Source organism: Leptinotarsa decemlineata, unplaced genomic scaffold (assembly GCF_025532065.1).
Source record: "Leptinotarsa decemlineata unplaced genomic scaffold, Ldec_3_MD MMD2_tig00000133_RagTag_RagTag, whole genome shotgun sequence".
NCBI lineage: Eukaryota > Metazoa > Arthropoda > Insecta > Coleoptera > Chrysomelidae > Leptinotarsa > Leptinotarsa decemlineata.
In genome coordinates, this window is record NW_027412542.1 from 6,878,358 (window position 1) to 6,905,341 (window position 26,984).

At 34.1% G+C, this 26,984-nt stretch overlaps 2 protein-coding genes across 8 annotated transcripts; one reads left to right on the forward strand and one right to left on the reverse strand.

Annotated features, from left to right (window-relative positions):
• LOC111502777 (uncharacterized) lies at positions 1-26,579 on the forward strand. Of its 7 annotated transcripts, XM_074172632.1 has the most exons (7): positions 1-1,013; positions 1,270-3,108; positions 5,237-5,387; positions 9,681-9,904; positions 9,965-10,130; positions 15,828-15,937; positions 25,847-26,568. In XM_074172632.1, exons 4-7 carry the CDS (start codon positions 9,767-9,769, stop codon positions 26,006-26,008), a joined length of 576 nt encoding a protein of 191 aa, XP_074028733.1. In that variant the 5' UTR covers positions 1-1,013; positions 1,270-3,108; positions 5,237-5,387; positions 9,681-9,766; the 3' UTR covers positions 26,009-26,568. The 7 variants fall into 7 exon arrangements, with proteins under 7 accessions (XP_074028733.1, XP_074028732.1, XP_074028734.1 ...); XM_074172631.1 differs by having other exon boundaries at positions 1-3,108; XM_074172633.1 differs by having other exon boundaries at positions 1-3,108; positions 5,247-5,387.
• On the reverse strand, positions 6,860-9,499 carry LOC141481276 (uncharacterized). The gene is made up of 2 exons (XM_074172629.1): positions 9,076-9,499; positions 6,860-7,881 (listed from the first exon to the last, which is right to left on the reverse strand). The coding sequence occupies exons 1-2, from the start codon at positions 9,372-9,374 to the stop codon at positions 7,593-7,595; spliced, it is 588 nt and encodes a 195-aa protein (XP_074028730.1). The 5' UTR covers positions 9,375-9,499; the 3' UTR covers positions 6,860-7,592.
• Positions 26,580-26,984: the final 405 nt, after the last annotated feature.

Sequence of the window (26,984 nt, forward strand, 5' to 3'; positions counted from 1 at the left end):
CCATACAATTAATCCAACAACCATGTGTTAAATTTCTGTATCATTTTCTGAGTTAATTAATTAAATAAGAAGGAAAGTTTATCTTCAAAAAATGGTATAGTTCAGTTCTATACTATATTAAAAGTCAAACCACATTCATGTGGTTTGACATGAACAACATATTAGAGAATGTTCATGTACTACGATGAGGGACTATTTATATCTAAATAGGTAAAATGTGGAAATAACATAATAAAGTTTGACATTTTTTAGCATAAACTTACTCACAAAGTTTTGATGTACAAGTGTTGTTTGTTCTGTTTACAGTGAGTTAAAAAAATCGAATTGACCAAATAATGGAAATTTCCAGAGAAGGTTTTCGCTGGATTATTTTTCACAATTTTCGACGCTAATTATCTCAACAAGAATGTGTCAAAGAACTCAGTTCTTTGTATGCTGATAAAACACCATCAAAAACCACAGTATATCGCTGGTATAGTGAATTCTATCATGGTCGTAGTTCGGTCGCCGAACGAATTCCGTGAAGGTCGTCCAAAATCGGTTGTTGTGCCACAAAACATCGATGCAGTGTGTGAACTGATAATGCAAGATCATCTTTTGACATATGCAATCGACCGTGTGGATATTCCAAGACGAGCTAAATCCAACAAAAGTTGTTCGTAGAAAAAGCACAATGAAGCAATTGGTCGCCTGTTCCTTTGGCCGAATGGGTCATGTGGCCACTGTTCCGCTTGAGCAAAATAAGAACGTTCAATTCTGAGTGGTAAACGACCATTTATTTGCCGGAAGTCTTCGGAGAAATTCTTAAAACTAACTGCCAAACACAATTCTTCGTCATGACAATGCGATCTCTCATTCTTCGTACAGTCCTGATTTTGCACCCAATGACTTCTTCTTTTTTCCGAACATCAAAGGTGAACTGCGTCGAAGAAGCAGTTGAAGCGTTCAAAAAATATATTTTGGAGGTTCTCAAGAGGAATGGAAAAACTATATTAATAATCACACGTCAAAAGGTAAGACCTCGTTAGTCCTCGGCTCGCACAAGTTTCGACTTTTGAGAGTTGAGACGTTAACAGATTATTTTAAACAAATGGTTTGAACGAATGTTGAAGTGTATGGATCATCAAAGGAAATACTTCGAAAAACAATAAAGCCATTTTCTTCAAAAAATGTTTGTTATTATCTGCTATTCCCGAAATATAAGTAGCTTCCCTCGTTTTTGCAATAGATATTAGGCATATGTCATATCTAACTAATAAGTTGTTTCAGTTTTAGATGTTACAAAACCATATAAGTGCAAAGTGTGTAAGAGGAGCTATTCCATGAAAGGATCATACAAATATCACATTACCTACGGCTGTAACAAACCGCCTCAGTTCAAATGTCATCATTGTGAAAAAGCATTCAGGCATAGAAACAGTTTGAAAGACCACGTCTGGAATCATCATGGACAACAACTGGGAAGAAAAGAATGCAATAAGTTTTGAAAACATAAACTAAAAAACCCAGTGTTTTAACGATTCGTTTTTGTTTTGTCAAAAACTCTCGACAGGAGAAATGAGATTATCCAAACTTTGTACATACAGTGCATTTCTTTAATGTCCCCCCTTTCATTTTTTGAACGGGTCAACTCAAAAAATTGAAATTTGGGATAATGAAATTAATGCATGAATACTTTATTTTGAAGTCAAATTGACAGATGAAACTTCAAAGATGGCGACTGGGCGCCATCTGGGGCCCAGTTACTAAAACAAATATTGTGAAGTAGGTAGGTTGCCTTGCATTGGTTTCCGTCATGATTTCGCACATTTCTGTTCTTCGATCAGGGTCATCTTCAGTTAATTGGTGTACCATTTTAAGTTTATATGGGTGATACCTATTCCTCTTCAAAAGTCCCCACACAGTAGAAGGAGATACCTCACAAACATTCGCGACGGAATAAGTAGACTGTTCAGGATTTACCACCATCTTACCAATTATTTGCACTTGCCGTTCTTCCGGAATGGACGGATGACCTGGGGGATTTTTGTTATGCACACTACCGGTAGATGTGAATTTCAATACAAGTTTCCCCAAACATTTTCTATAGATAGGACGATACGGAAAACGTTCATTGAAAATCCTTTCGGTCTCGTGAAAGTTACGCGTCGCACCGTAAATGAAAATCACTTCAATTTTTTTTCCAATGGATGGGAATTGATCATTTTAGAGATTATTGACGTGGTACCTTTCTACTAGTAAAACCGTACTGACAATTTTTGGCGTTTTTATAAACGAAAAAAATAATTTAACAAACCTTATCGGGTTGTTGGAATTGCCATATGGCAGATAAAAAGGATTATTTCTAGAAATATTGAAATTAATGTGTTTGTCATCAGGAAATTATTAAATATTCCGCCATTTTGTAGTAGGTGAAGATATTGACTTCATATTCTAGGGTTGTGGAGTATTTGTCAGAAGCTTCAAAATGAAGTGTCACACCACCCCCTTTAGCATTTAAATGTTTTTTCCAGATGGCACCCAGTCGCCATCTCGAAAGTTTCATCTGTCAGTTTCACTTCAAAATAAAGTACCAATGCATTGATTTGATTATCCCAAATTTCAATTTTTTGAGTCGAACTGTTCAAAAACTAAAAGGGAAGAATATTAAAGAAATACACTGTGTATTGTTAGGTTGGGCCAGAAGCGAACGTTGCGCGTATTTTATTCAGATTTACAATTTATGGACCATACTGTGAACAACATTGAAAATTGAAATGCCTACTTGACTGTGTCAAACATTGGCTCTTAGTGTGCTCAGCATCTCCATGAATGAAATGCTGAAATTTATTTGAACTTCTTATTATTTCTTCATCAAGAGTGTCGTAGGTCGAGAGTTTTTGACAAAATGTTTCACATGGTAAAGGTGTCCAAGTGATCACACCAAAAAAATTCTATGCATCTTGATGATGATATTGTATTTTCAAGTGAATGATAACTAGACTTCTGGAGGAACTCACGATGTTACTTACTTTATTGCACAATAAATGAATTATGTTATTCAATGTATAATTGTATAATGTGTGTATGTATATACATGTTTATTCCGGTCAATCCAGACATTGGAAGGTACATAAATTTACAAAAAGCTGCAAACGCTTGTAATTGTTCAAAACATAATTAAAAATAAGATTTTAAAATTCCGAATGATTGCGATGCCTGGAAAAAAATGTATTCGAGGTCAAAGGTCAAAAAAGGAAAATGGTAAATTTTATCATAAAATAACCTCAGATAAAAATTGTAGATCGTAAAATTCTCTACAAAAAATATATCAGCACTTTTTTTTCTTAGAGCCACCGTTTCTGAGATACGACGTGTCAAAAAGTTGTCATCGTCATTATATGCACACGTTTCCATGCCACCTATAGGGTAGTGTACTTAGCGCGTTTTTTTAACGTGGTTTCTCCAGTAGGCCTATTTCACAGGTCTGTTGTGATTCTGTCAAATTGAAAACTTGCATAACAAAATATATTAAGAAGAGTTGGAAATTATAAAAGCGATTGAAATTAAAAAAGTGTAAACATTCTTTTTCTTGATCTTCTTCTTCTTCTTGATCTTCTTCTTCTTGATCTTCTTCTTCTTCTTGATCTTCTTCTTCTTCTTGATGTTCATCCTGGGTGTAGGTAAACTGCGTCAAGTATCGCATGATTCCTCGTTGGTATCAAATGAATCCTCCACTATTGGTGATTCAGCATTAAAACCTGACTGGCCTTGACAATATGTACATGCCAGAGAACATAACAGTGCAACTTTTTTTCTACCACATTTAGCGCTGCATCCCTTTTTACAGTTGCAAAAAAATTGTCTTCAGCAGTTTTTCCAGCGCAGGTGGGAGTAAAGTCTGAATAGGTTCTAATGCATTGACGACCACCTTCCAACCCCAGTCTTTTGGGTCTAGCTGATAACCAAGCCACACTTGAACTTAGTAATATACCCGGAAAAGATGTTGATGAGCAGCAACTGAGGTTGTAGGAAGACAAACTAATTGCACCTGTTTTTTATTTTCAGTGTTTTTTACGAAACATGCATATCGATACTTATTTAAGAAGTCTACATCTTCACCAACAACAATAGTTGTATTTGTCAAATTAAATTGCTCTATAGCTGTTTCAATAATCAGTACGTCGGCATCGTTATTAGCTTGTTTAACCAATATATTTTCGCCAATAAACTTATCCTTCAACATTGAAATGAACCGAGATTTGTTGTGATTATTTGCAAGAAATTTCTGTTGACTGGTAGGAATTCTCATAAGTTCATCAAATAAAATATCTGAAGATGAAGATGTTGCTAAAGTTCGACGACGTTGTTCTGTAGCTTTAATATTTCTCGTGCAATCATCATAGCCATCAAATACGATCGTAATTCTGGCACCAAAATGTTTACGTACATACTGAACGTATTTATCTAAAATAATGCTAAGTGTTTCTTCACTATCCCACACAACACGATGTAGTAAGTATACACCGTCAATGATGTATGTCGTATCAGTATTGTTAATTTCAATATTGACCTGTTGGAAACAATCGTAAATGGCAGACTTCTGTGTTTCACGCATCCCAAGGTCATCAAACAACGATAAAGGGTAGGGAGCCAATTCATATTCAAAATATTTCTCAATTTCATCTTGAAATGCTGCAGTAATACTCATGCGCTGGAACAATAATACAGGCACTTTTTCTTCGTGAACTTTTATAGTAATACTCATCGCTAAAAGAGGAACAATTTTGTCTGCGCGTTCAAATTTAATATCATTGAATGTTAGTCCTGTTATTTTCGCCATAGAGGCAAGTCCAACTTCACGAGCTTTATAACAGTTTATTTAATCATCAGCAACGACACCACTTGCAATAGATATAATTTTGTTTACCCCTGGGAAAGGGTCATGTATTGAGAACCACTCTAAAAGTTTTCGGATGTGTTTAGCATCTTTTTTTACTCTTGACATACAGAGTATTGATACACTTTTTGTAGAGAATTTTATGATCTACAATTTTTATCTGAGGCTATTTTATTTTTGACCTTTGACCTCGAATGAATTTTTTTCCAGGCATCGCAATCATTCGGAATTTTGAAATCTTATTTTTTACTATGTTTTGAACAATTACACGCGTTTACAGCTTATTGTAAATGCCTTCACTCTTATTTTTTACTCTAATTTGACCGGACTATTTGTTTAATGTAATGTATATAACAGAGGTTTTCAGACCAGGGCTGAAGCCTTCAAAAATGGTGAAAAGTGAAAAAAAATTGAAGTAGGATGAAATCCATTAGGAAAGAAGGAGAATATAATAAAAATGGAAGGAAAAATTGATTACGGGCGATCTGAGTTCGGGAAGTGGAAGGGGGTGAGTTTTTTCAATAGGACTACAAGTCCTATTGAAAAAAGTTATATGACAAAGTTATAGATAATGAATAGATCTATAAGTTTTGTATCTTCAATTTTTTCACATAACCCCAAAATTTATGCGAAAAATTCAAATAACCAAATTTTTGTTTTTTTTTCAATTTTCTACGAAATTTTGTGAAAATTTACCTTTTTCTGTACCAAATACACTGTAATTCATTTGATTTGGAATATTAATTTTTTCACCTTATTTCGACTTAATATCAAAAAAGCACCCTAATTTTCAATCGAAAATTCTCGCTTCAAAATATCACTTTTTTTCAGAAAGTCGGTGTGCTTTTTGTTCGTTGAAATCTCTACTTTCTGATGGTGTAAAAAAAATATACATTATTATAGTAAATGTTCTCAGAACATGCAAAGAATCGAAAAAAACTCGAATTCTAAAAATTTGTTTCATCATTATGTACAATTTTCAGCTATTTATCAAAATTTACACTTTAGTTACTCAAAAAACGTATGATTCCATGTTACATTGATGTACGAAAAAATTACAGATCGAAATATACTGCTATAATTAACAAACAAATGAATTAATAAAGGTAATATTCAATAAGACACCTACAATATTTTGAGGTTGTAGAATCTTCTTTAAATAATATTTGTATGAGTAGATGCCCATTTATTGCTGTTTTGAAATGATTTATGTCTGAGAGCCCACTGAAAGGTATTTCATAGAGAAGTGGGGAAGGAGCTACCAGGTTCTGGAAATGTGAACGATCTATTTTTCACGTCTAATAGTTTCAAACATGAATCCTTGAAAAATATTGGTGCATTTCTGAATTGTTTTTCCGGTTGGGATACAACATCTGAATTTGCCGGAAAAGGAAAGAAAAAATTCAGATCCGTTTAGCGTGGTCATAGTCGGGCGGAACATATAGTGATAGCTAATTGAAATTTCATACGACATAGTTTGTGTGAATTTTTAGTATTTATGCGAACAAACAAGATACGTCACGAATGAAATTGGATATTTTGTGTTTTTTTTATTATATCTTCAGAACCAACAGAGCTACGAGTCAATTTTTTTGGTATCGTTCAATAGAATCCATCATTTAACTAAGGGTGCTTACAGACTGGAGCTGCGATAAGAGCGAAGAAGGAGAGCAAAGAAAACAAACGTGTGTAGGTAAAGGGAGGCGTTCATAGTGGGGCAGCGCTTCAAGGTCAAGCAAAGATGAGAGCTGCGCTAAGAGCGGAGAAATCAAGTCAGTTTGTTTTCTTCGCTCTTATCGTTGTTCCACATCGCGCTAAAATCCAACATTCATCATCAACATCATGAATGTTGATGATTTGATTGGCATAGTTTTTATGAAAAAACCTTTATGGGATCAGAGGGATCCGATGCACCATAACCGGTACATTCTTGACAAGTTGTGGGATGAAGTAGCCAGTTCAATGAATTCAACAAGTAAGTTTTATTTACATATTTTCTAATATTTATTTTTATTTCGTTTCCTACCTATATATTTTTCCGTAGATAGTATAACTAGGTATATCTATATAGGTAATCCAAAATAAAATTTTCTCGAGGTACATATTATTTCCAATTTTTATCACTCTGAAGTAGGTAATCTGTTTGCACAAACAAAAGTCTTGAAAACATCTCTGACGTGAGTAGCTGTTTCGGTAGGTCTGTTATTTTCTCTTCCACTAGTGAAAGCACTTGATAAATATGGGACTTCGTCAATCTGTGTGCTGTTGCTACCTTCCAAGTCAATTATCATGTTATGCAAGACACAGACGCATTTAACGATTTTGTCCGCCAAATCCAAAGAGGTTTCAATAGGTTTCAACAAAATACGAAATTTGGCAGTCATAATACCAAATGCAAACTCAACAACTCGCCTCGCACGAGAAAGCTGCATGTTGAAATATTCTTCTTCTGACGTCAAACGACCTCCTCGGGGAGGTTTGTAAGGTTTCAACAGCTTTCTCAGAAGTGGATAGGCGTCGTCTCCTAGAAAAACGTACGGGGCTACAATGCTTATTGTAGGTAGGACGTTATCACAAGGGATATTTAAACGCCCTGATTCCATCAAGTGGAAAAGGGAAGAATTGCGAAATGTCCCTCCATCGCTTTGTTTTCCGTACCCACCTACTTCAATAGCAATTAATTTACAATTCGCATCGGCCACAGCTTGCAAAACTATGGAAAAAAGTGTTTATAATTATAAAATATAGTCCCTGAATTTGGTGGGCATTTGACACGGATGTGTTTGCCATCTATGGCACCAAGGCAGAGGGGAAAATTCCATTTATCGAAGAATTGGTGAGAAATGTCCTTGAACATCGTTTCGTTTGGTACTTGTATGTGAATAGGTTGAAGTACGTCCCAAATAGCTCCCGCGGTTTCGTCTACGATCTTTGAGACAGTGCTTGTGCCCATACGAAAGGTAAAAGCAAGACTTTTGAAAGACGCTCCAGTAGCAAGATACCTGAAACAAATTGAACTTAAATTTAAAAAAATATTAATTCGATTTTTTTAACTATATTAAACTATTGAACTATTGTAGGTAGGTATTACACAAATATGAAAAAATTAATAGTTTGATTTCAATTGAATTAAATCTCAGTTTTCGTTACTTTATATAATATTAAATAATTTTGTTTATCATTTCAGGACAGGCAGTGAGAGGTAAATGGAAGGCCGTGCGTAACAAGTTTCGTCAAGAATTTCAGAAGAAGCCAGTGCCACGTTCTGGTGACGGTGGTGGGTCACAAGCAGACTGGAAATCGCCGTGGAAACATTTTGACAACCTGCTTTTCCTGCAAGATCAATTCACTGTTCGCACAGCTGGTGGGAATTTGCCCGAACCTGAAGTTCCTACCGATTCATTGGACACAGAGCCTACCGAATATCCTACTGTCTCCAATTGTGAAGAAGTAGGTGCTGAACATTGTCCATCTGATCGCAGTGAAACACCAGGTTCATCCCAAAGAAAACGTAAAAGACCAAGTGATGAAGTTGGGCGTGCATTAATCGAACTTGAACAAAGAAAACAGGAATTGTTTCAATCAAGAAGTAAAAGTTCAAAAGAAACTGATGAGGACATGGCTTTTTTCGAAAGTCTACTTCCACATGTCAAACCCCTTCCTCAGGCTGATAAGCTACTACTGAGAATTAAAATTCAGCAACTTGTGTACGACTTTATCACGAAGAGACCAACCAATGCTCGCGGTAACTGTGAAATGCAGCCAATCCATTATGCTCATGTCGCACGTACTTCAAATAAACAATTTTCACGTCCACATAATCCGGATCATGAACTATCAAATCCTTCTTCTGTTGCATCGTATTTCAGCAATTATTCTGGCGAAGAACCATTTATATCTTCCCTTCCTTAATTATGTTATGCATTTTCGTGTTTTATATATTCCTGTATTTTATTGTATTATTTTATTTTTGTTTTATTTTTATTTGTAATTGCATTTTAAATAAATAAAAAGGCAAACTTGTTTGCGATATTACTTTGAAACAAAATATATATATCTGTAAATATTCCTGTATAAACCTACCTTGTCTGCTTTAACGTTGAAGTTAATTTTTAGTAAATAATTACGTTATTAATATTAAACCTTCATTAATAAAACTTTTACGGTACGAACCTGTATTAAAAATTTGTACTTACCTTAAAGTAACTGCAAGACGTTCAACAGGTAAAATTGGATTTAAAATGCAGTTCGGCCCCCTCTTCAGCAATCTGCGTTGTACTTTACTGAGCAAGTAGTCGAATGTCTTGATATCCATGCGGAAATATTCATAACATTTCATAGAATCTCTTCGAAGTTCTTCATATAAATGGTGGAATTCACCGTGTTCATGTCGCGATTGATTTATTTCGTGAATCCCTTCTACTTTTCGCCCCCCACGTAAGAACCACAATCTCAATGACGAGTTTTCCGCAAAGAAGTAGTAGTCGTCGTCCATACTCAAGCAGGATTTGAATCGCACTGACTCTTCGCTCCACTCTGAAATGCCAACTCTCAGCTCTCTTCGCTCTTATCTTTGCTCTCCTTCTTCGTTCTTATCGCAGCTCCAGTCTGTAAGCACCCTTACTCTCTATGTCTGTCTTATCGTTCACAAGATTCTCAGGCATATATTCTTTTTTATATAATAACCTACAACAAATCATGTAAACTGAAGCGACAAATATTTTGAAATCTTTACTAACATACTCGAGATACAAATGTTAACATTAATATCATACATGTTTCATACATAATATTTTTGTAGGCCATCAGTCCTCTGTGGAAAGTTTGGATACGGTCTTAAAAAATCAGGGACTCATTCTTCAAGAATTATTTTCCATTAGAAAACTAATGAAAGTGGCCCCCAGAACATGCGAATGTACTCCATCTTTGGTTAGTAGTAGATATACAATCCCCATTAACGAAATTGCTGAATTAGTGAAACTGGATCAACTTTTAGGGGAAAATGTAGAAGAAGAAAAAAAATTCGTGAGTATCCATCAGAAATTTTCGAAGTTTTTCAAATCCACTACTTTTTAAAGATTGCAGATGAAGAATATGGTTCAAGTCGGTGGAAAAAATGTGCAAGTTTGTACTTATAGAATCTTGGAGAAACTTTTAACATCGGAGATCTCCATGCAAATGAATTGGAGTGGAAAAAATCCGAATAAGTTTGCTGTCACTAATTTGAAGCACCTGGTACGATGTGTTGTTAGTAAGTATATAAGCATCTTACTCGAACTTTTCACTATTTACCTTAATAATAATTTCAATTGAACTCAGATGAAGTAGATAGAAGGAATGACGTCAAACTTGGATACAGAGCTTTTTACATGAAAACAATCTTTTTGTCGTCATGTATACAAAGACGTAGAAAACTTCCGCAGAAGGAAAGTGATTAACTTCTGAATGAACTCTCCACAAAAATGTATACATCATGCTCAAAAGTTACTAAAGGGATACAAATTGGAAGAAAAAGCTCATCTGAAATAACTACATTCGAAAGAATAAACATTGAATTACACATTGAATGGGTTAACGACTTTTCCCTATTCAGTTAATACTCCAAATATTTGTTATGGAAATGAAATAGATACCATTCATAAGAATACTACACAGATTATCCTCTGAAACTTAATAACGCCGGCCGCCGTCTTCATCAATCGACTATGACTTGGCTCGGGTCGCGCTCAACTCAACTTGCGCTTCTCGATTGTTCTAGATGTGGCGTCGCTTCGTGAGACATCCATTATAATATATAAACACTACCAACAGCCAGAGGGGGCAAGTCTAGTTGAAAGTGCGGTATGAAGTGATCTAATAAGACGATAGACATTTGGATATTAGTTCGAAGTTTCAGTTGATGTGTTTGTGTATTCTCAGTGTAGCAGTGACATAATGTTGAATTCAACTGTACATTAATAGTCAATTATTGTTGAACCCACAAGGAAAACGTAACAATACGACTTTCGAGATAAGATTTCGCTTACATGTAAAACTATCATCCCTAGGTGTACTTCTAGAAGTTTTGGACCGAATGAGTTTGTCTCCAACTCCTCATCAACTTTAAGGATAAATTCGAAGACGAAAACATTTCCTGCTTGAAACTACAACTTATCCCTGGATGAAACAATTCTGCTCTCATCACTTGTGTGCATGGTCTACACATCTTCATAGAGAGTTTATTCTGGAGTAAATTACTTTTTTCATATTTTCGAGAGTTTTTCCACATTTTTCATGAAGAGATGGAGAAGTAGAAAACCAAAAAGGTATTTGCTTGAAAATTAGATTTGTGGAATTGAACCAGTCTCATTTATACATATGCATCTAATATTTAGAAATGCATTTTATCTGTACCTACAGAGTGAGTCAACAAGATTCCCTCGGTCCATTGCTATCAAGGAGAACAATTTTTCTAATTGCTCAATTTTTTTCGCAGTCATACCGATGAATACTATCATTCAAAATTATTTTTTCACATATTGGGTGATTGAGCCGAGCGTCGCCAACTAATATTTTTTTAAATGGTACACACAGTATATGAATACGTTATTCGATTCCATATTTTTGTAGCTCTTAAAGGAATTCATGTCTTCGAATTTTTATTGCATCATTGCCAAGTTATTCCAGAAAAACCTATTTTGTAGACAATATTTTTTTGATTCACCACCCGCATGTCTACAACAATTTAGTGGATTTTTTTAGGAATAGTTAGTCAACATCATTATGATAATTTTGGGAATCTCAACTTTCTGAAACAATATATAGGGTGCTCGGTAAAACCGGTCAAGTTTCATTCATTTCGAAAAGACATAATTCAACTTTTTCAAAAAGAACGTCCTATATTTTTTCATTTGTATGAAATGTTTCAACATTTCGCTGCATTTTTCATCAGAGGTGATTATGTGAAAAACAGTTATTTTACAAACTATACTTAGTTTAATTAATTGTTGATAATGAAACACACGATGATTATTCAAATACTAACTCAACTTTTAATATTCAAATAATAATTTCTACATATATGTACAATGAAAAAGACAGATAAAACAAAGTTTGACCTATTCACTGGTAGATGTCGCTACCTGTACAAAATAGGTAATTTCGTTATAATTTCAACATACTCCCTTAACGAAATAACACCAAAAAAAATTATTACTTCACAATAACCAAAACAAATTTAAATTACAATTATGTGATACTAAACCGTACAATAAATGTATAATGTTTTTGAGAACTTAGGCTCTTTGTCAGTATGTCAGTGGGCATATTATTTGTATCCAAATAATCTATTTTTTCAACATTATTCTCAGCAGCTGTTCTGACAAAATGAAATCTTACATCGATATGCTCACTTCTCCTATGGAATACACAATTTTCAGCTAATTTTTGAGCACTGTTATCATTATACAGACATACAGGTAAATCGTTTCTACATTTTAATTCAAACAACAAATTTTTCAAATAAGCGGCTTCTTTAGTTACCTCCCAAATGGCCATGTATTCAGCCTCTGTGCTGGACAAAGCTACTGTTGTCTGTTTCTTACATTCAAATGAGATTACACTGCCAGACCTTGCAAACATAAATCCAGTATGAATTTTCTGTCTAAGCAATCTGATGCCCAATTATCATCTATATACCCCATCAAATCTAAATCATCTTTAACATATTTCAAAAGAAGTTTTTGTTTTTTTTTTAAATACCTCAATACTCGCTTTACATGTTTCCAATGGGTTTTACTATAACAGTTATTAAATTAGCTGAGGTAACAAACTGCATAAGATATGTCAGGACGAGTAAGTATTATCAAGTAAAGCAAACTTCCTATCAATTGCTGATAAGGATATTCGGTAGAGCAAATATTTTCCTTTTTAAGCTTTAAACCTACTTCCATTGGTGTAATTACTGGGTTACGGTTCTCCATATTGAATTGTTTCTTTTTTGACTCTCATACCTAGACATTGTCTAACTTATCCTAAACCTTTCAACCTAAATTGTATGCCTATCTCAGTCTTGAGACATTCAGTTTCATTTTTACAGTCAGAAAAAATGGATAAATCATCGACAAATAGAGCTACAAATGTTTTAACTTCTTCATTCAGTTTGATAAACAAACAAGGCTCATACAAAGACTTTTCATAACCTAAGCTTTGCAAACAATTAGCTACTCGCCTGTACCAGGCCCCAGCTTGTTTTAGGCCACAAATTGCCCTATTCAACTTCAGAACCTTATTTTCTCTATCATTACACACAACATTTTCTGGTAAGTTCATATAAACAGTTTCATCCAAATAACCATTTAAAAACGTTTTTGTAACATCAAGATGAGTTATATCTAGGCTATATTTGACACTTAAAGCAAACAAAAGTCTTAGTAACGAAGTAACGAAGTACCGGGGAAAAAGTTTCTTTATAACCTATTCCGGCTTTTTGGGGATAGCCTTCAGCTACTAAACGCACGCGATATCTCACTTTTTCGCACTGGTCTGATTTTTATCAACACCCACTTGCACTTAACCACAGTTGCTTGATCTGGCTTATCTACCACTTTCCATGCTTCATTTTCTTCGAATGATTTCAGCTTTACTTCTATAGCATCTTACAGCATCTTTGTAAGTTATCTAGTCTCCATACAGATTGAAATCGGCATTAATGCACGTATTGCTATAACCAAATCTGTCTGGCTTCTTTCTTCTTCTTACTTCTGGCTGTAGTTCAATCGTCTGAGTAATATCCTTCAACTCCTTCAATGGTATAGTTTCAGGAAACTCATCAGAGGAACTGCTGGCTTCTGCTTCCTCTTCTACCTGTCTTTGGTACGTTTGACGCGAGACGGTAATAGCTTCTTCTTGCCCGGTTTGTCGCTGTCTTCGAAACCGCGCAGTTCAATCGTGTCGTTCTGAGATATGGGGCTACAATGAAAAAGGTAGATGAAACAAAGTTTGACCTATTCGCTGGTAGATGTCGCTACCTGTACTAGATAGGTAATTTCGTTATAATTTCAACAGTTGAAAACTACAAAAAATTCATTTATTTACGTTCATTTACTCAATTTTTTTCAATATGAACGAAACGGACTAAATATTTTAATGAATAGAAGAGTTCAAAAGATGTTCAAAATGGCGACCATTTTCTGAAACACATAATATCAGTATTTTTCAAACGAATTCTCTACACGTTTCATCATTTTCCTGAAAGCTCTAGTCTTGTTCCATATGGAGCCCCCTCCAATAAATTCGAAAACTCATGCCGAAGAAATAATACATATTTTCTTCCCGTAAGATTCTCATCCAAAAAATACAGACCGATAACTCTTTTTCCGAGAATTCCACCCCCAAATATTCAGTGACCAACCCTGTTGATGGTTCAGGCAACGAACAAAATGGGGTTTTCTGTTGCATAATAATGAATGTTATTTCGATTCACAGTTCCATTTTTATGAAAAGTCGTTCCATCAGAAAATAAATCGAAAAAATCATTTTCCTGATTGACCTTTCCTAAGCCCCATCAGCAACACGTTTTTCAAAATCTCTTCCTCTAAACTCTTGCATCAATTGCATGTGATAAGAATGAAATTTGCTTACTCGTATCGTTCCAGACACGCTGGTATGAAAAAATCCTAATTCCCTGCTCAGGTCTCGGGTACTCACATGGGGATTTTAAACAAGGTGAAGAGCAATTTGAAATGTTTTCTCTTCATTTGTTACAGGGTAGACACGTTCGAACTTCTCGTCTGTGACATTACCAGTTCTTTCAAATCTTTCTTTTAGTACCTGAAATGCCCTTCCATCTGGTTGTCTTCTTTTGGGAAACTTCTCTTTGTAAATTCTAGATGCAAGGAGGCAGTTTCCGTCACTTTCCCCCAAAGCATAGACCATTTGCACCATATCTTCCAATACATAATTCATAATGAAAATGATTCAATCTACACGCGAAAGAAACTCCAACACATGGCGTTATTGACAAATTCCGTTATTCATTTTTTGATGTCAGTCATTGATAAGTGGGTTTTTGAAGAAAAAAGCAGTATCAATATTATTCAGCTTTTTAGGCATTTCTCAACGTTGAAACCGCAGATAACTATCACTAGATGGTATGAAAAATACTAATGTACTTACTAGTGATTAGTTTGGATATTCGAAAAACAAATTTGAGTAAGTGAACGTGAGAAAAAACATTTTTTGTGGTTATAACAATTACTCATACTTGGTATAATTTGTAAAATATCAGTTTTTCGATTAGTATACCTCTGATGAAAAATGAAGAGCAATATTGAAACATTTCGCACAAATGAAAAAATACAAGGTGTTCCATTTGAAAAAGTTGAATTATGTCTGTCTGAAACTTGACCGGTTTTACCGAGCACCCTATATATTGTTTCCGAAAGTTGGCATTCCAGAAATTATCATTGTGATATTGACTATTCCTAAAAAAATCGACTTTATTGCTGTAGACATGCAGGTGGTGAACTAGAAAAATATTTCTGCAAAACGGTTTTTTTTTTTCTGGGGATTAACTTGTCAATGCCGCAATGAACATTCGAAAAAAAATCATTAGAGAGTTAAAAAAATATGGAATCGATGGACGAATTCATATACTCGGTGTGCTATTCACAAAAATATAACTCTGGTTGGCCACGCTCGCCTGAATCACCCAATATGCAAGAAAATAGTCTCAAAAAGTAGTATTCATCGATATGACTGCAAAAAAAATTGAGCAGTTCGAAAAATTATTTTCTCTGATAGTAATGAACCCAGAGAATTTTGTTCACTCACCTTGTACATATCCAGTTATTCATAGTGATTTCCTTAGATTAGGTTGCATCAGTATTGCAAATGTAAATTTCATATATTTTGTGTTTTGGGAATTATTGTTTTTTAACTGAAATAACAAATATCACCTCTATTACAGAATCAGTATGTTTAACAGTCAACTGCACAGAAGAAGATGTGGAAACCTATATAAAAAACTATTTGAGAACTGCCAAAGATCGTCTCAGAATTAAAAACAAACCTCCGAAGGTATTTATCAACTTCAGACATATTACAGATTAATAATCTATTTGTGGTAGGTCCAGAACATAGCACAATAAATTAGAATAAAATAAAATACACATTCAGAACAAAACTACAATTTAAAATATAATCTCTCATTTCTAATTACACACATCGGAAAAGTCTAGAGATATTTTTATAACATACTAAATATCATAAAAATAAATGCATGAGGTCGTTTAATTTCGATTAAATTGGTACACTCGACCACCCTGTAGATTTCTATGGGTTGAACAAAGCCTGCAAAAACGATAACTAATCTTTTATCAAGTTTTTTACAAACTGTAGGTTTTCGGCTAAAATGAATAATCTGAAAGTGTCGAGTTTGTACATTCTATGCAGTTCTTGCTCAGCAATTAAACTGGAAATATTGTGCTTTACCATGGAAAGCCATCACTTACCATTGGCTGAGATGAATAGAGCTGTATGGCTTCTTCAAGGTGGCATGCGACAAAATGATGTAGCTCTTCGTTTGGGGGTCTCCCAAAGTGTTATCAGTCGATTGTGGCGGCGTTTCCGTGAAACTGGCAGTCCAGCCGAACAACATCCAGGGCGAGGACGCGCTACAACTGCAGTTCAAGACCGATTTTTGGTCTTAACCGCAAGAAGACAACCGACAATCACAGCACCTGAGTTAGTTAACGTGTTGCAGCAGACGCACCAGGTAACCATTGGTCGTGATACTGTCAGAAATCGACTGCATGAAGCAGATCTCCACAACAGAAGGCCAATTGGATGTCCACCTTTGTCGAGAGGCAATTGCGGTAGAAGATTAGAGTGGTGTCAAGAACATCAAAACTGGGATGCAAATGATTGGGCCACAGTTTTGTTTACAGACGAATCCAGATTTGGATTTCATCCAGATTCTTGTCGAGTAAGACTGTGGAGACGACCTGGAAATAATGAACGTTTGAGACACGTCCAGGAAGTCCACACATACAGAGGTGGTACAGTAATGCTATGGGGCGGAATCATGATCGGCGGCAGAACCGATCTCGTTTTTCCAAATCGCTCCCTCACAGCTCGACAGTACCTCGACACCATTCTTCTACCTATCGTCCGTTCGTTTGCTGGTGCTGTTGGTGAAAACTTCCACCTAATGCACGATAATGTTCGTCCACATGTCGCGCGTCTAGTGACTGACTGGGTCACCAACGGAGGAGTTGATGTATTGTCATGGCCAGCACAATCACCGGACCTGAATCCCATCGAGAATGTGTGGGACATGCTTCAACGAAGAATTACATTCACACAACGTTTCAATTGAGAGGGCTTTTATTCGCTGAATGGGCAAATGTACCTCAACAAGACATTGACAATCTCATTTTGTCGATGCACGATAGATGTAGGGCCGTAATAAACCAGCGTGGAGGCCATACTTTGTACTGATTCCAATTTTTTTTGTATTATGATTTTTTTTCGGGGTGCCAAAGAAGAGCCATGTGTTTTTTTAGTTTTGCTTATATGCGCACTCAGTATTTTTGACCATTCAATAAATTTTGTTGTGAGTTACATTCGTTAAATAATCACCCGTCAACTTTTTTTTCCCTAAAGCGATCTAAAAAAAAATTATTTCCATTTTTAAAAATATCCCTAGACTTTTCCGATGTGTGTATTTAGAATTAAATTGGGTGAAGAGTGTTCCCCAATGGCATGTGTTGTAGTGATGTGTTTGTTATGACACTATGTAGTTTCCCATGAATTCACACCGGCCTCCAAATACTCCCCCGCCGAGAAGAAGCAGTGTGACATCAAATATTTTCGATTTAGTATCTTGAATTTATGAGTAGGTAGTTCCTTAATATGCACTGGCAATTTATTATATAACTTCACGTCTAAGGTATTACGTTCAGAAGTCAATAAACGATGTCTAGTTGGTCGAATGAAGTTACCAGAATAGGGTGGAGTTGTAGCCACATGAATTTTCTATTGAAATTGTATTCAATCATATGAAACAATCTCTGAAAAGTTCAAACCACTCAACAGAACCACTTTCTAAAATTTAAAGTCAAACATTCAGTAAACTGGAGTCGATATCGATCAACTACCCGTGATACGATCAAGTGGGTCATTATGTTTGGTTTATCTTACTTAATAAAAAAGTATTATTTTTATATTATTGACTATTTTTCACAAATTCGAATTTCAAATCCAACTATTCAGTGTTTGCTATTGAAAAAATTGAAAATATCTTTTCAACTATTAGAACTGCAATGGAATAGACTTTTTGTTTATCATAAAATTTCCTACAAACAAGAAATAGTTCTATTTTTGAGAAAATTAATGACTGTAAAACTTTTATATAATATATTTGTATTATATATCAATTGGAATAATTCGGAAATATTCAAAGCTACGTTTCTACTCATCATGAAATTTTAAAAATCAAATTATTTTCCATTCTTGACAGTTTCATGAAAAGTTTTGTCTTTATTTTTCAAGGTACAAACTTTCAGAAATAGTCCACTCTGAACAACATACAATGGATATGAAGTATTCAAAATACTTGATCCGAAGTAAGAAGAAAACGAAGCTGTAGAAACAGACCAGATGCTTTTCCCATAAATTATTAATATTATGTTCTTTGAAATATATTTTCGTGAAGCAGTCGATGTTACCCACTTCTATCTGGGTTATCAACCTTCCACAATCTGAAAAAAATCTTAATCAGCGAAGAATCTGCTGAAGTGCAAGTCCAATTAGTCAGTAAATTCTATATATAATTATTGCCTTCGAATAAAATAAATTATTGGAGAAACGAAGTTGTTCACTTAGTTTTCAGATAATGGCTGGGTATTTTCGAACGGTATTTTCGAAACGTTAGCCATTTTGTCCGAAGGTTACTATAAAATTCCATTTTCAATAATTTATTTTATTCACAGGCATATTCATGAATACAAGTTACTCTACAAGGTTGCTATTTTGCAGTTACTTTTCTTGATAAACTAGTTTGTACTTCATCAAACTTGACAGATCCTCTGTTGAATTAATTTTATTCATATTTCAGATGGTGGAAGTTGAAAACTCCAGGAAACAGCCAGGAATAATGTTATCTCATTGATATAGTTTTTATTGTAATCCAAATTTATATTAGCAACATTGAACAATAAATGTGTGTTCGTTAAAGTATTTTTTAAATTTCCATTTTCACTTGAGACATATTTCCAATTACGATCGTACTTCAATTCGTGAAATTTCAAAACATTCTAATGAAACAACTGAAAAGTGAAGCAAATAATAATAATAATAATAATACCTCACCTCAAAAAACAAATCTTTTCATTCTGAGAGCCGTTATTTGTTTGAACTTCGAAAAAACCTTCCAAAATAATGATATTGAGTCTTTTCCATGCATTAGTAAAAGATCATCAAGTAAGTTATTGAAGGCGGTGTCATTTATAATAAAAACGTTATATATGGGATCTTTTTCCAAATTTGAAATATCTGAAAGTTTTTCAGATATTTGCAAAAAACGAACATACGACTTAATTGTTGATGTTTGTAAGTGCAATTTGGCTCCATAATTGTAAATTACTCTTTGAGAATTTAGGAATCGATGAAGGCTACGCTGAACTCACGTGAAAAGGCACTTGTGAACATGACTATATGGTAAATTCCTTGATTGGATGATTCTTGTAGCTAATAGAAAAAAACCATTTCTCCTCAGTTAATCTTTCGATTCGATTTTACAAACTTCACTTGAAATGTTTTATGCAAATCTATTTATTTCCCATTTGGCAAATGAAGTAGAAATAAATTTCAGTTTCCAAAAAAAATCATACTCACCTCATTCATGCATATTCCATTGAATATGAAACTGAAACCAACATCCTACTCAGTTCTAATTAGTTATTCAATACAAAAACGACATACCTAGATGTGATGAATTGGCCTTTCATCAGAGCTGTTGTCATGTGAATGTATTTGCTATGACAGAAATTTGTTAGAATCGTTCTAAATAATTGTTGAATTGTCAGATTATTTTCTGAAAAGTTAAGAAATTGTTCATTTCGCATTCATATCAGTTTTTCCCATTTCTTACATTAATGGCGACCGTGACAGGACAGACAATGGGAGATTTTAAATTACATCAAAAGACAAGGATTTTCCTCAGACGAATGCTTGAAAAGGACATGCAAGATCCCAAAAATATCTCAAGTGATGTTGGTTTGAAGAAAGGAGATTATTTCGTACTCAACACGCAGAATAAATCGAGAGATTCACGAGTATCAACAATGAATCAGCGCCAATGAAGAATTTTCAACTTCCTAGGTTGGAAATGAAGAAATATAATGGCGAGGTTAAGAATTGGATAGGCTTCTGAGGCCAATTCAATAAAATTCATGTTGACGAAGAAATCCCCAAAGAAGATAAATACCAATATTTATTGCATTGGAACCAGGTTCAAAGACGCAATAATTGGCAGGAGACAATTACGACAAAGCTGTCGAGTCTCTGAAAGCTAGGTTTGCCAGAGATGAGTTTCTTATAGAAGTGATTGCAGATGCAGGTATGTATCTGTCTAGCTTGTTTGATAAACATCTGATGATTACGCAGCTATGCTGTATCCTTTGGTAGAATCTGCTCTTCTTGAATATATTCAGAAGGTGTGGGATTCTGTTAAAATCACGAGTGAAATTTCATTGAATAAAAATTTCACTATCTCAATTTGTTATTAGATTTTTGGCTAAAAAGGGTTGCTCACAAAAGAAATAAGGCAAGGTACGCAGCACAGGGAAATACAAAGATCTTGTTAATGATGAAACCAGTCCATGCACGGCGACTACCTTTATTTCATCCGATAAACAAAATGTGCGTAAGAAAATTAATATTTCTTGTATTTTTTGCAACAATCTTCATGCAAGTCAAAATTGTATGTAGTCACGAAAACTGATGTATAAATAGAAAAAAAGAGTTAGTAATGAAAAAACAGTGTTGTTAAGGATGTCTCAACCCTTATCATATAATGAATAAATGTAGAAATTTTATTAAATGTCTTGTTTGCAGCGAAAAAACATTTTGCTATAATGTAGTTCGATTTGCATTTCGAAAAATTAATTCAATTGAATTCAGATAGAGCTACCGAACAAGTTTCAAATATTTGTGAAAATAATATTAAAAATATTTTGACTAGTAATACTACTCACAGTCAGTATGAAACTTTATTATTTGTTACCAGGGAACATTCTAAAAAAACTTTACATTCTACTAGTAAAAAGCTGAATGATAGTAATCGAATGTGTGATTATGAGAGGGTTTTAATAGAATGGCAAGAGTGAGGTATCATCATCGTTCTAAAAGTCGGGTTCCAGAAGTCGAGTGGAATGCTGTTTCTTTATTTGCACCCCATCGTCCAGTCTTATGGCTTACACCTATGCACATTCGACCACATAAACCCAGCTTCTTAACGAAGCCGATTAGTTTGTATGGTGAGTGGTCTTTTAGGTCTAATGGTAAGTAGTTCAGAGTAGGTTCTATTGTGTATCGAATGATATTAGGAAGTCATTTTTGCACTGAAACATCGATTTTTATCGTGTTTGGAGTTTCTTGTAGCCCATTTTTATCACCAGCAACAATTGGTCATCCTTCCTGAGCACTTGAAAATGAAGCTGAGCTGAAAGTTTTCATCGATCAAGCTAAGAAAATAATGTCTTCAGCCAAGTGGCTGTTACGAGAGGGCTTTTTCTTCCAGTTTGTGTGTGAAAGTCACTTCTTTGCATGGTCTGCACATCTTCATTTTGAAATTGATTCCTTCCTTCCTTTCTTTAGAAGATTCCCAGACTTTTGGGAATGGAAATGGCGAAGTAGAAAGCCAAAACTTTTCTTCACAAAAAAACAGCCTCTCTTAAAAACCCCCCTTTCAATTCAAACAAGATTCCTATGGCTGGGATTTGATCAAATGAGCGAATGAATGTCTTTAAGTACTGTTATAATGACATAAGTTTCATGTAAGTGAAATTTTACGTCTTCCATTCACTACACTGTGTAGCAATCCTGGGAATAATATCTGATTCAATTCCATAACGAATGTTTAGAATACAAACTGAATAGACAAAAGTGTTTTTTTTTTTATAATTCAATGTTCATATAAAAGTGCTTGTTTCGAAAGTATTTTTCTTTCGTGTAAGTCAATGTTCAAATGAAAGTAGCTGTTTCAAGATGGCTTTTTCTTTCAGTTACTTCTTTGCATGATCTACAAATCTTTATATGGAGTTATCTTTTTGAAATTGATTGCTTTCTTCTTTTCTTTGGAAGATTTTAACATTTTTTTTGTATAAAGATGGAGAAGTAGAAATTCAAAACCTTCCTTTCCCGATATTATTCAGTTCTTATGAAAAATTCAAAGGGTTCATAGCAATAGAAGAGTGTCTGGAAAACAGGAAGTTGAACGCTGCGGATTTGTGTGAGTTTGGAAGAAGAGAAACCAAAAGAATCTCATGCGTAGGTTTCCTGTCGATAGAAGAGTTTAAATATTCATCTTGCTTAGTGATGATTGAGTATGAAAAGGACAAGAAGTCGATTTTCTACTTTGACATCGTGGAACAAATAGCTGTGTTAAATCAATTCATGATCAACAACACTTTTTCGAGGTCACTTTGGATTCCATTGGATGAGATGAATGAGAATCATTCAGCAAAAAAGGTGACAAGTTGGAACCCATCGATAATCCAGAATTTGAGTCAGTAAATATCGCTGTTGTACAAGAAAAAATGTATCAGAACTGTATCTGAAGGCAGATGTTTGACAACGGTGAAAACTAGTGATGTACTTGAAGAGTTATTCCTTAATCAAAAGGATGCAGTCCTCAGGAGTAACGCTAGGAAAAAAGTTGACAACACCAAAAGAAACCTTCCTCGAATGAAAAAAGTTCATTGTTATGATTGATTACGTCATCTCGGAGGAATTTGAAACAGATATTGGTACACCCCAGGGAAGCGTACTCGGTCTTCTAATTTCCTCATTTTCATTAACAATCTTCCCATTCACATATCTCAAGGAAGGGTGCTTATGCATGAAGATGATACTTGCATTACTGTGTCAGATACTTCATCTTCAAGGACTGGTGCTTTAAAAATGACTTATGATTAATCATAATGAGACGGAATATATAGTTTTATATCAAAAACCTTTGCATTTACCGCTCTTATTTGAAGGAGTGTCAATTGAGCCATCCTCAATGGTAAAGTTCTTAGGGACACAATTCGACTACAACCTATCATGGAACTCGCATGTCAATTTAGTTTGTGGCAAGCTGAACAAATGTTTCTGTGTGGTCACTACACTCCAAAACATACTGAAACGAGAATGTCTGCTTGAAGTTTACTATGCACTGGAGTACTCCGCTATTTCATATAGTTTCGTTGTTTGGGGTCAAGCATCCGAACTACAAAGAGTGTTTGTGTTGCAAAAACGTATAATTAGACGTATTTTCTGTTTATCTTATAGAACATCATGCAGAGACATTTTCAAAACTAAAAAAATTCTCATTGTGCCCTTCATTTATATATTAAAAATGTTGACTCACATTTTCAATAACCTAAACAGCTTTAGAAGGCATTGCGATATTCACATATATGACACCAGAAACAATAGAAATATTTTACCGAAGAAAATTTGTCGCTCCTTTCAAAAAAGCTCCAGTGGATACTAGAATACGTCTATTCAACATTCTGCCTCTCGAATTGAGAGAGAGCAGACGTCCAGATATCTTCAAACACAAATTAAAGAAAGTACTGACCGAAGGATGCTTTTACTCCCTCCATGAATTCGAACTTTTTTGTGGTTAGTGACTTCAGTACTGATCTTCTCATACTTCCTCATATTTTACTTTATCTTTGTGATGGTTTTGTGATTTTTCACAGACGGTGAAGTAATCATCACTGAAATACCCGATTCAAATTCGATTTTTACTCGATATTTCATAACATTCAAGAATGTAATCTTTTTTTCAACCATTACACACAACTTAATTTGTGAACTTGGACTAATCCGATCTATTTATTGTTAATAGGATATGGATGCAATAAATTTGAATTGAATGGAACGTTAACAGATCTGAAGATTTTGTCAAAGAGATTTCATTCCGAAAATCGGCGAGCTCTCATAGTCATAGGGCGATTTTTGAAGTGGGAGAATTGTTGTAAGGCCACAAACTCGATAAGGGGTATATTATTTATGTATTCTTGGAAGCTCATGCAAACGTTGTGTATAATAATTTATGGAAAAATATAGACACCGTGGTGGAAATGATATCTGGAACATGTGATAAATTCAGAATTAGGTCAAAATTAAAATTTTTGATATGCTTAATCCAAAATCCCACCAATTGGCAGCGAACAACTCCCTTTTTTCCAGACTTCTTTTTATTTATATGAACCCCTCAATTTTTTCACTAACAACGATTTCCCAAATCACATCATCGAGGAACTGTACCATCGACACTTATCAGAATCCCCCAATAAGAACATCAATTCCCTAATCCACCCTCATGCTTTGACTCAATCCTTTTCTTCGACAAAATATCTTATACGATAACCTTGTTTGTTTGAAGGTGGTTGACAATGTTTCGTTATTTGAAATTCCTGAAAAAAATTAAGAGGATTAACCGAAAATAACAATTTTATTGAACAAAAAGACTGAAATTACAAAGAAATAACATACAAGCATCAACCAAAAAAAATTATAATAAAAGCTGAAAATTAAAAAATATTATTAACAAAAAATGAAAACAGTCATCACTTGAAGACGATTGTGGATACTAACAATCGAAACGTCGTGACGTAGCTTGGTTTGGAATCTTTTAATTTTTATTTTTCATTTTTTGTTAATAATATTTTTTAATTTTCAGCTTTTATTATTATTTAAATTTTTCATTTCTTTGTAATTTCAGTTTTTTTGTTTAATAAAATTGTTATTTTCGGTTGATCTTTTTAATTTTTTTCAGGAATTTCAAATCAATTTATATTATATTAGACAATAGAAGTTCGAACTGATGAAATACACGGTAACAAAGACAAAATTACTTTCCTTGAAAGGTCTGCACTGTATCAAGTTATGTACTCTTCCTTCTTGTGTTCAACAATATACGTATAAAAGACAGGTAAATCCTCGAAAAAGAGAATTCGTGAACATTTCAATATGATCGAAAAATATAAACAGCTTGACTGACTTGAACATCAATCTAATCCACTTTTTCAATGTGAACACCGATATTAAATGTCTACAATTTTGGAACAAAGAAAGTTTAATGAATATTTCGGAAATGTATCGCATCAATGAGTCTGTGAAAAACTCCGATACTGTTATTTAATCTGCTAACATATTTTGCACCAACTTTCCTAAAGGACAATGCCTCTAGTCTCCTGTTCTACTCGGACTTATTCCTTGATCCTTGATGACACCTGATAGATTGCGCAAACGTAGGTGTCATAACTTTGAATTTCATGCGCTATGACACAAAAATTGAATTTTTCAAGATAGCGAGAGTGTTTCAATTTTTTTGTTTTGTGTTTATGATGTAATGAAGAATAAACAACTCCTAATTGAGGAAACCGAAGAAAAATTTGGCTAATAATAGCTTTCATGAAGAATTTAACTTTTGTTAGTTAGTCTTTCTCCTCTGACAACGAAAAAGTATAAGTATACTGATATGTATGCAATAATACGTTTATGTGCATTAATTCAAAAGGAATATTTATATTTTTTATGTTTTGAAATTGTATTTAATTGAAGGTGTTCGCTGTCAAATCCACGTATGTTAATAAAAAACTCCTTTGTGAATGGAGGTGAAGAAATCATACCCTCTATTTCTTATTGAAAGATCTTTACTATAGCTCTTAGCCCTTTACTCATCTATTCAAAAATTTCTTTTTTCAGGTTTTGTTTGTCATATATGCGGAAAAGAATATGGAAAGAAAAAGTCGCTATATTGTCATATTCACAGATATTGTGGAAAGGAACCCAATTTCTTTTGTGACTATGAGAACTGCAGTTACAAAGGGCATACCAGTTATAATTTACAGCGACACATTAACATGAAACATTGTCAATAACAAAGTAACCTCTTCTGACATGAAAACTGAACAGTCCATTTTCCATTGCATTTGTAATCATGTATTTCAGAAATGATCAACTATTGTTATTTTCGAAAGGGGTTTTCTGAAGAACAAAGAACATATAAAAAGAATGTATTTTGACTGATAACCTCTTCATTTTCGAAAAATAAAAATTGATTACAGAATTTGAAGAATTTTTATTGATAAATACATTATGAAATAATTTTTAATGAAATCATCTTTAAACTCTATCACTAATTTTCATTCTAAATGATTAGAAATATACTAGTTGTAGTAGTATCTGAAAAATGTTTGTACATTTGATTTCCGTCTCTCAAGAGACGACAATTCACCTAGAAATCACAGGTATTCAACTCTTTTTTTTTTGTGAAGCAAACCCGCAATTGGTTCACATTTATCATGGAATTCATATGAGATATCAAATGCTATCCAATTCAAGCTCTCCTCAAATAATTTTCTCATTATAAGTTTACGTTAAAAAATACATCTTGAAGTTCAGTGAAGAGTTGCACAAAAGAACAAATCTAATACATAAAACTAAGTCACACTCAAGAATGGCTGAACAGATTCTAATGACTATCTATCAAAACATCTATCAGAACATTTTGTTTCATTTATAATGCTGTGAGAGAGAAGATCGAATCTAAAATCGAATCGAAAAAAAAACAGCCGTAATGCAATTGGACTGCGGATTATTGCGAATTAATCCATTGCAGATGAAGTAAAACGCCGTGATCAGTGTTACCAGGTCTACTGTTTTTCAGTATCTCTCCTATTTTAGCTCTCGAGCTACTGTTTTAACAATTGAGAGTTGAAACCTAATGACCACATTCTATAATTATTATGAAATGGCTTCAAATGATGAAAAGTATCTTATATGTAAAATATATCTATAAAATATATATTTTACTGTTTATGTCACAATTCACTGTTTTTCT

Excerpts from the sequence above, each read along its gene's own strand:
- LOC141481276 (XM_074172629.1), bottom strand. The coding sequence starts at position 9,374 with ATGGACGACGACTACTACTTCTTTGCGGAAAACTCGTCATTGAGATTG. Across the intron at positions 7,882-9,075 it reads CGTCTTGCAGTTACTTTAAG|GTATCTTGCTACTGGAGCGT; the intron begins GTAAGTACAAAT and ends AATTTGTTTCAG.
- LOC111502777 (XM_074172631.1), top strand. The coding sequence starts at position 9,767 with ATGAAAGTGGCCCCCAGAACATGCGAATGTACTCCATCTTTGGTTAGT. Across the intron at positions 10,131-15,827 it reads CCTGGTACGATGTGTTGTTA|AATCAGTATGTTTAACAGTC; the intron begins GTAAGTATATAA and ends CCTCTATTACAG. Across the intron at positions 15,938-25,846 it reads TTAAAAACAAACCTCCGAAG|GTTTTGTTTGTCATATATGC; the intron begins GTATTTATCAAC and ends TTCTTTTTTCAG.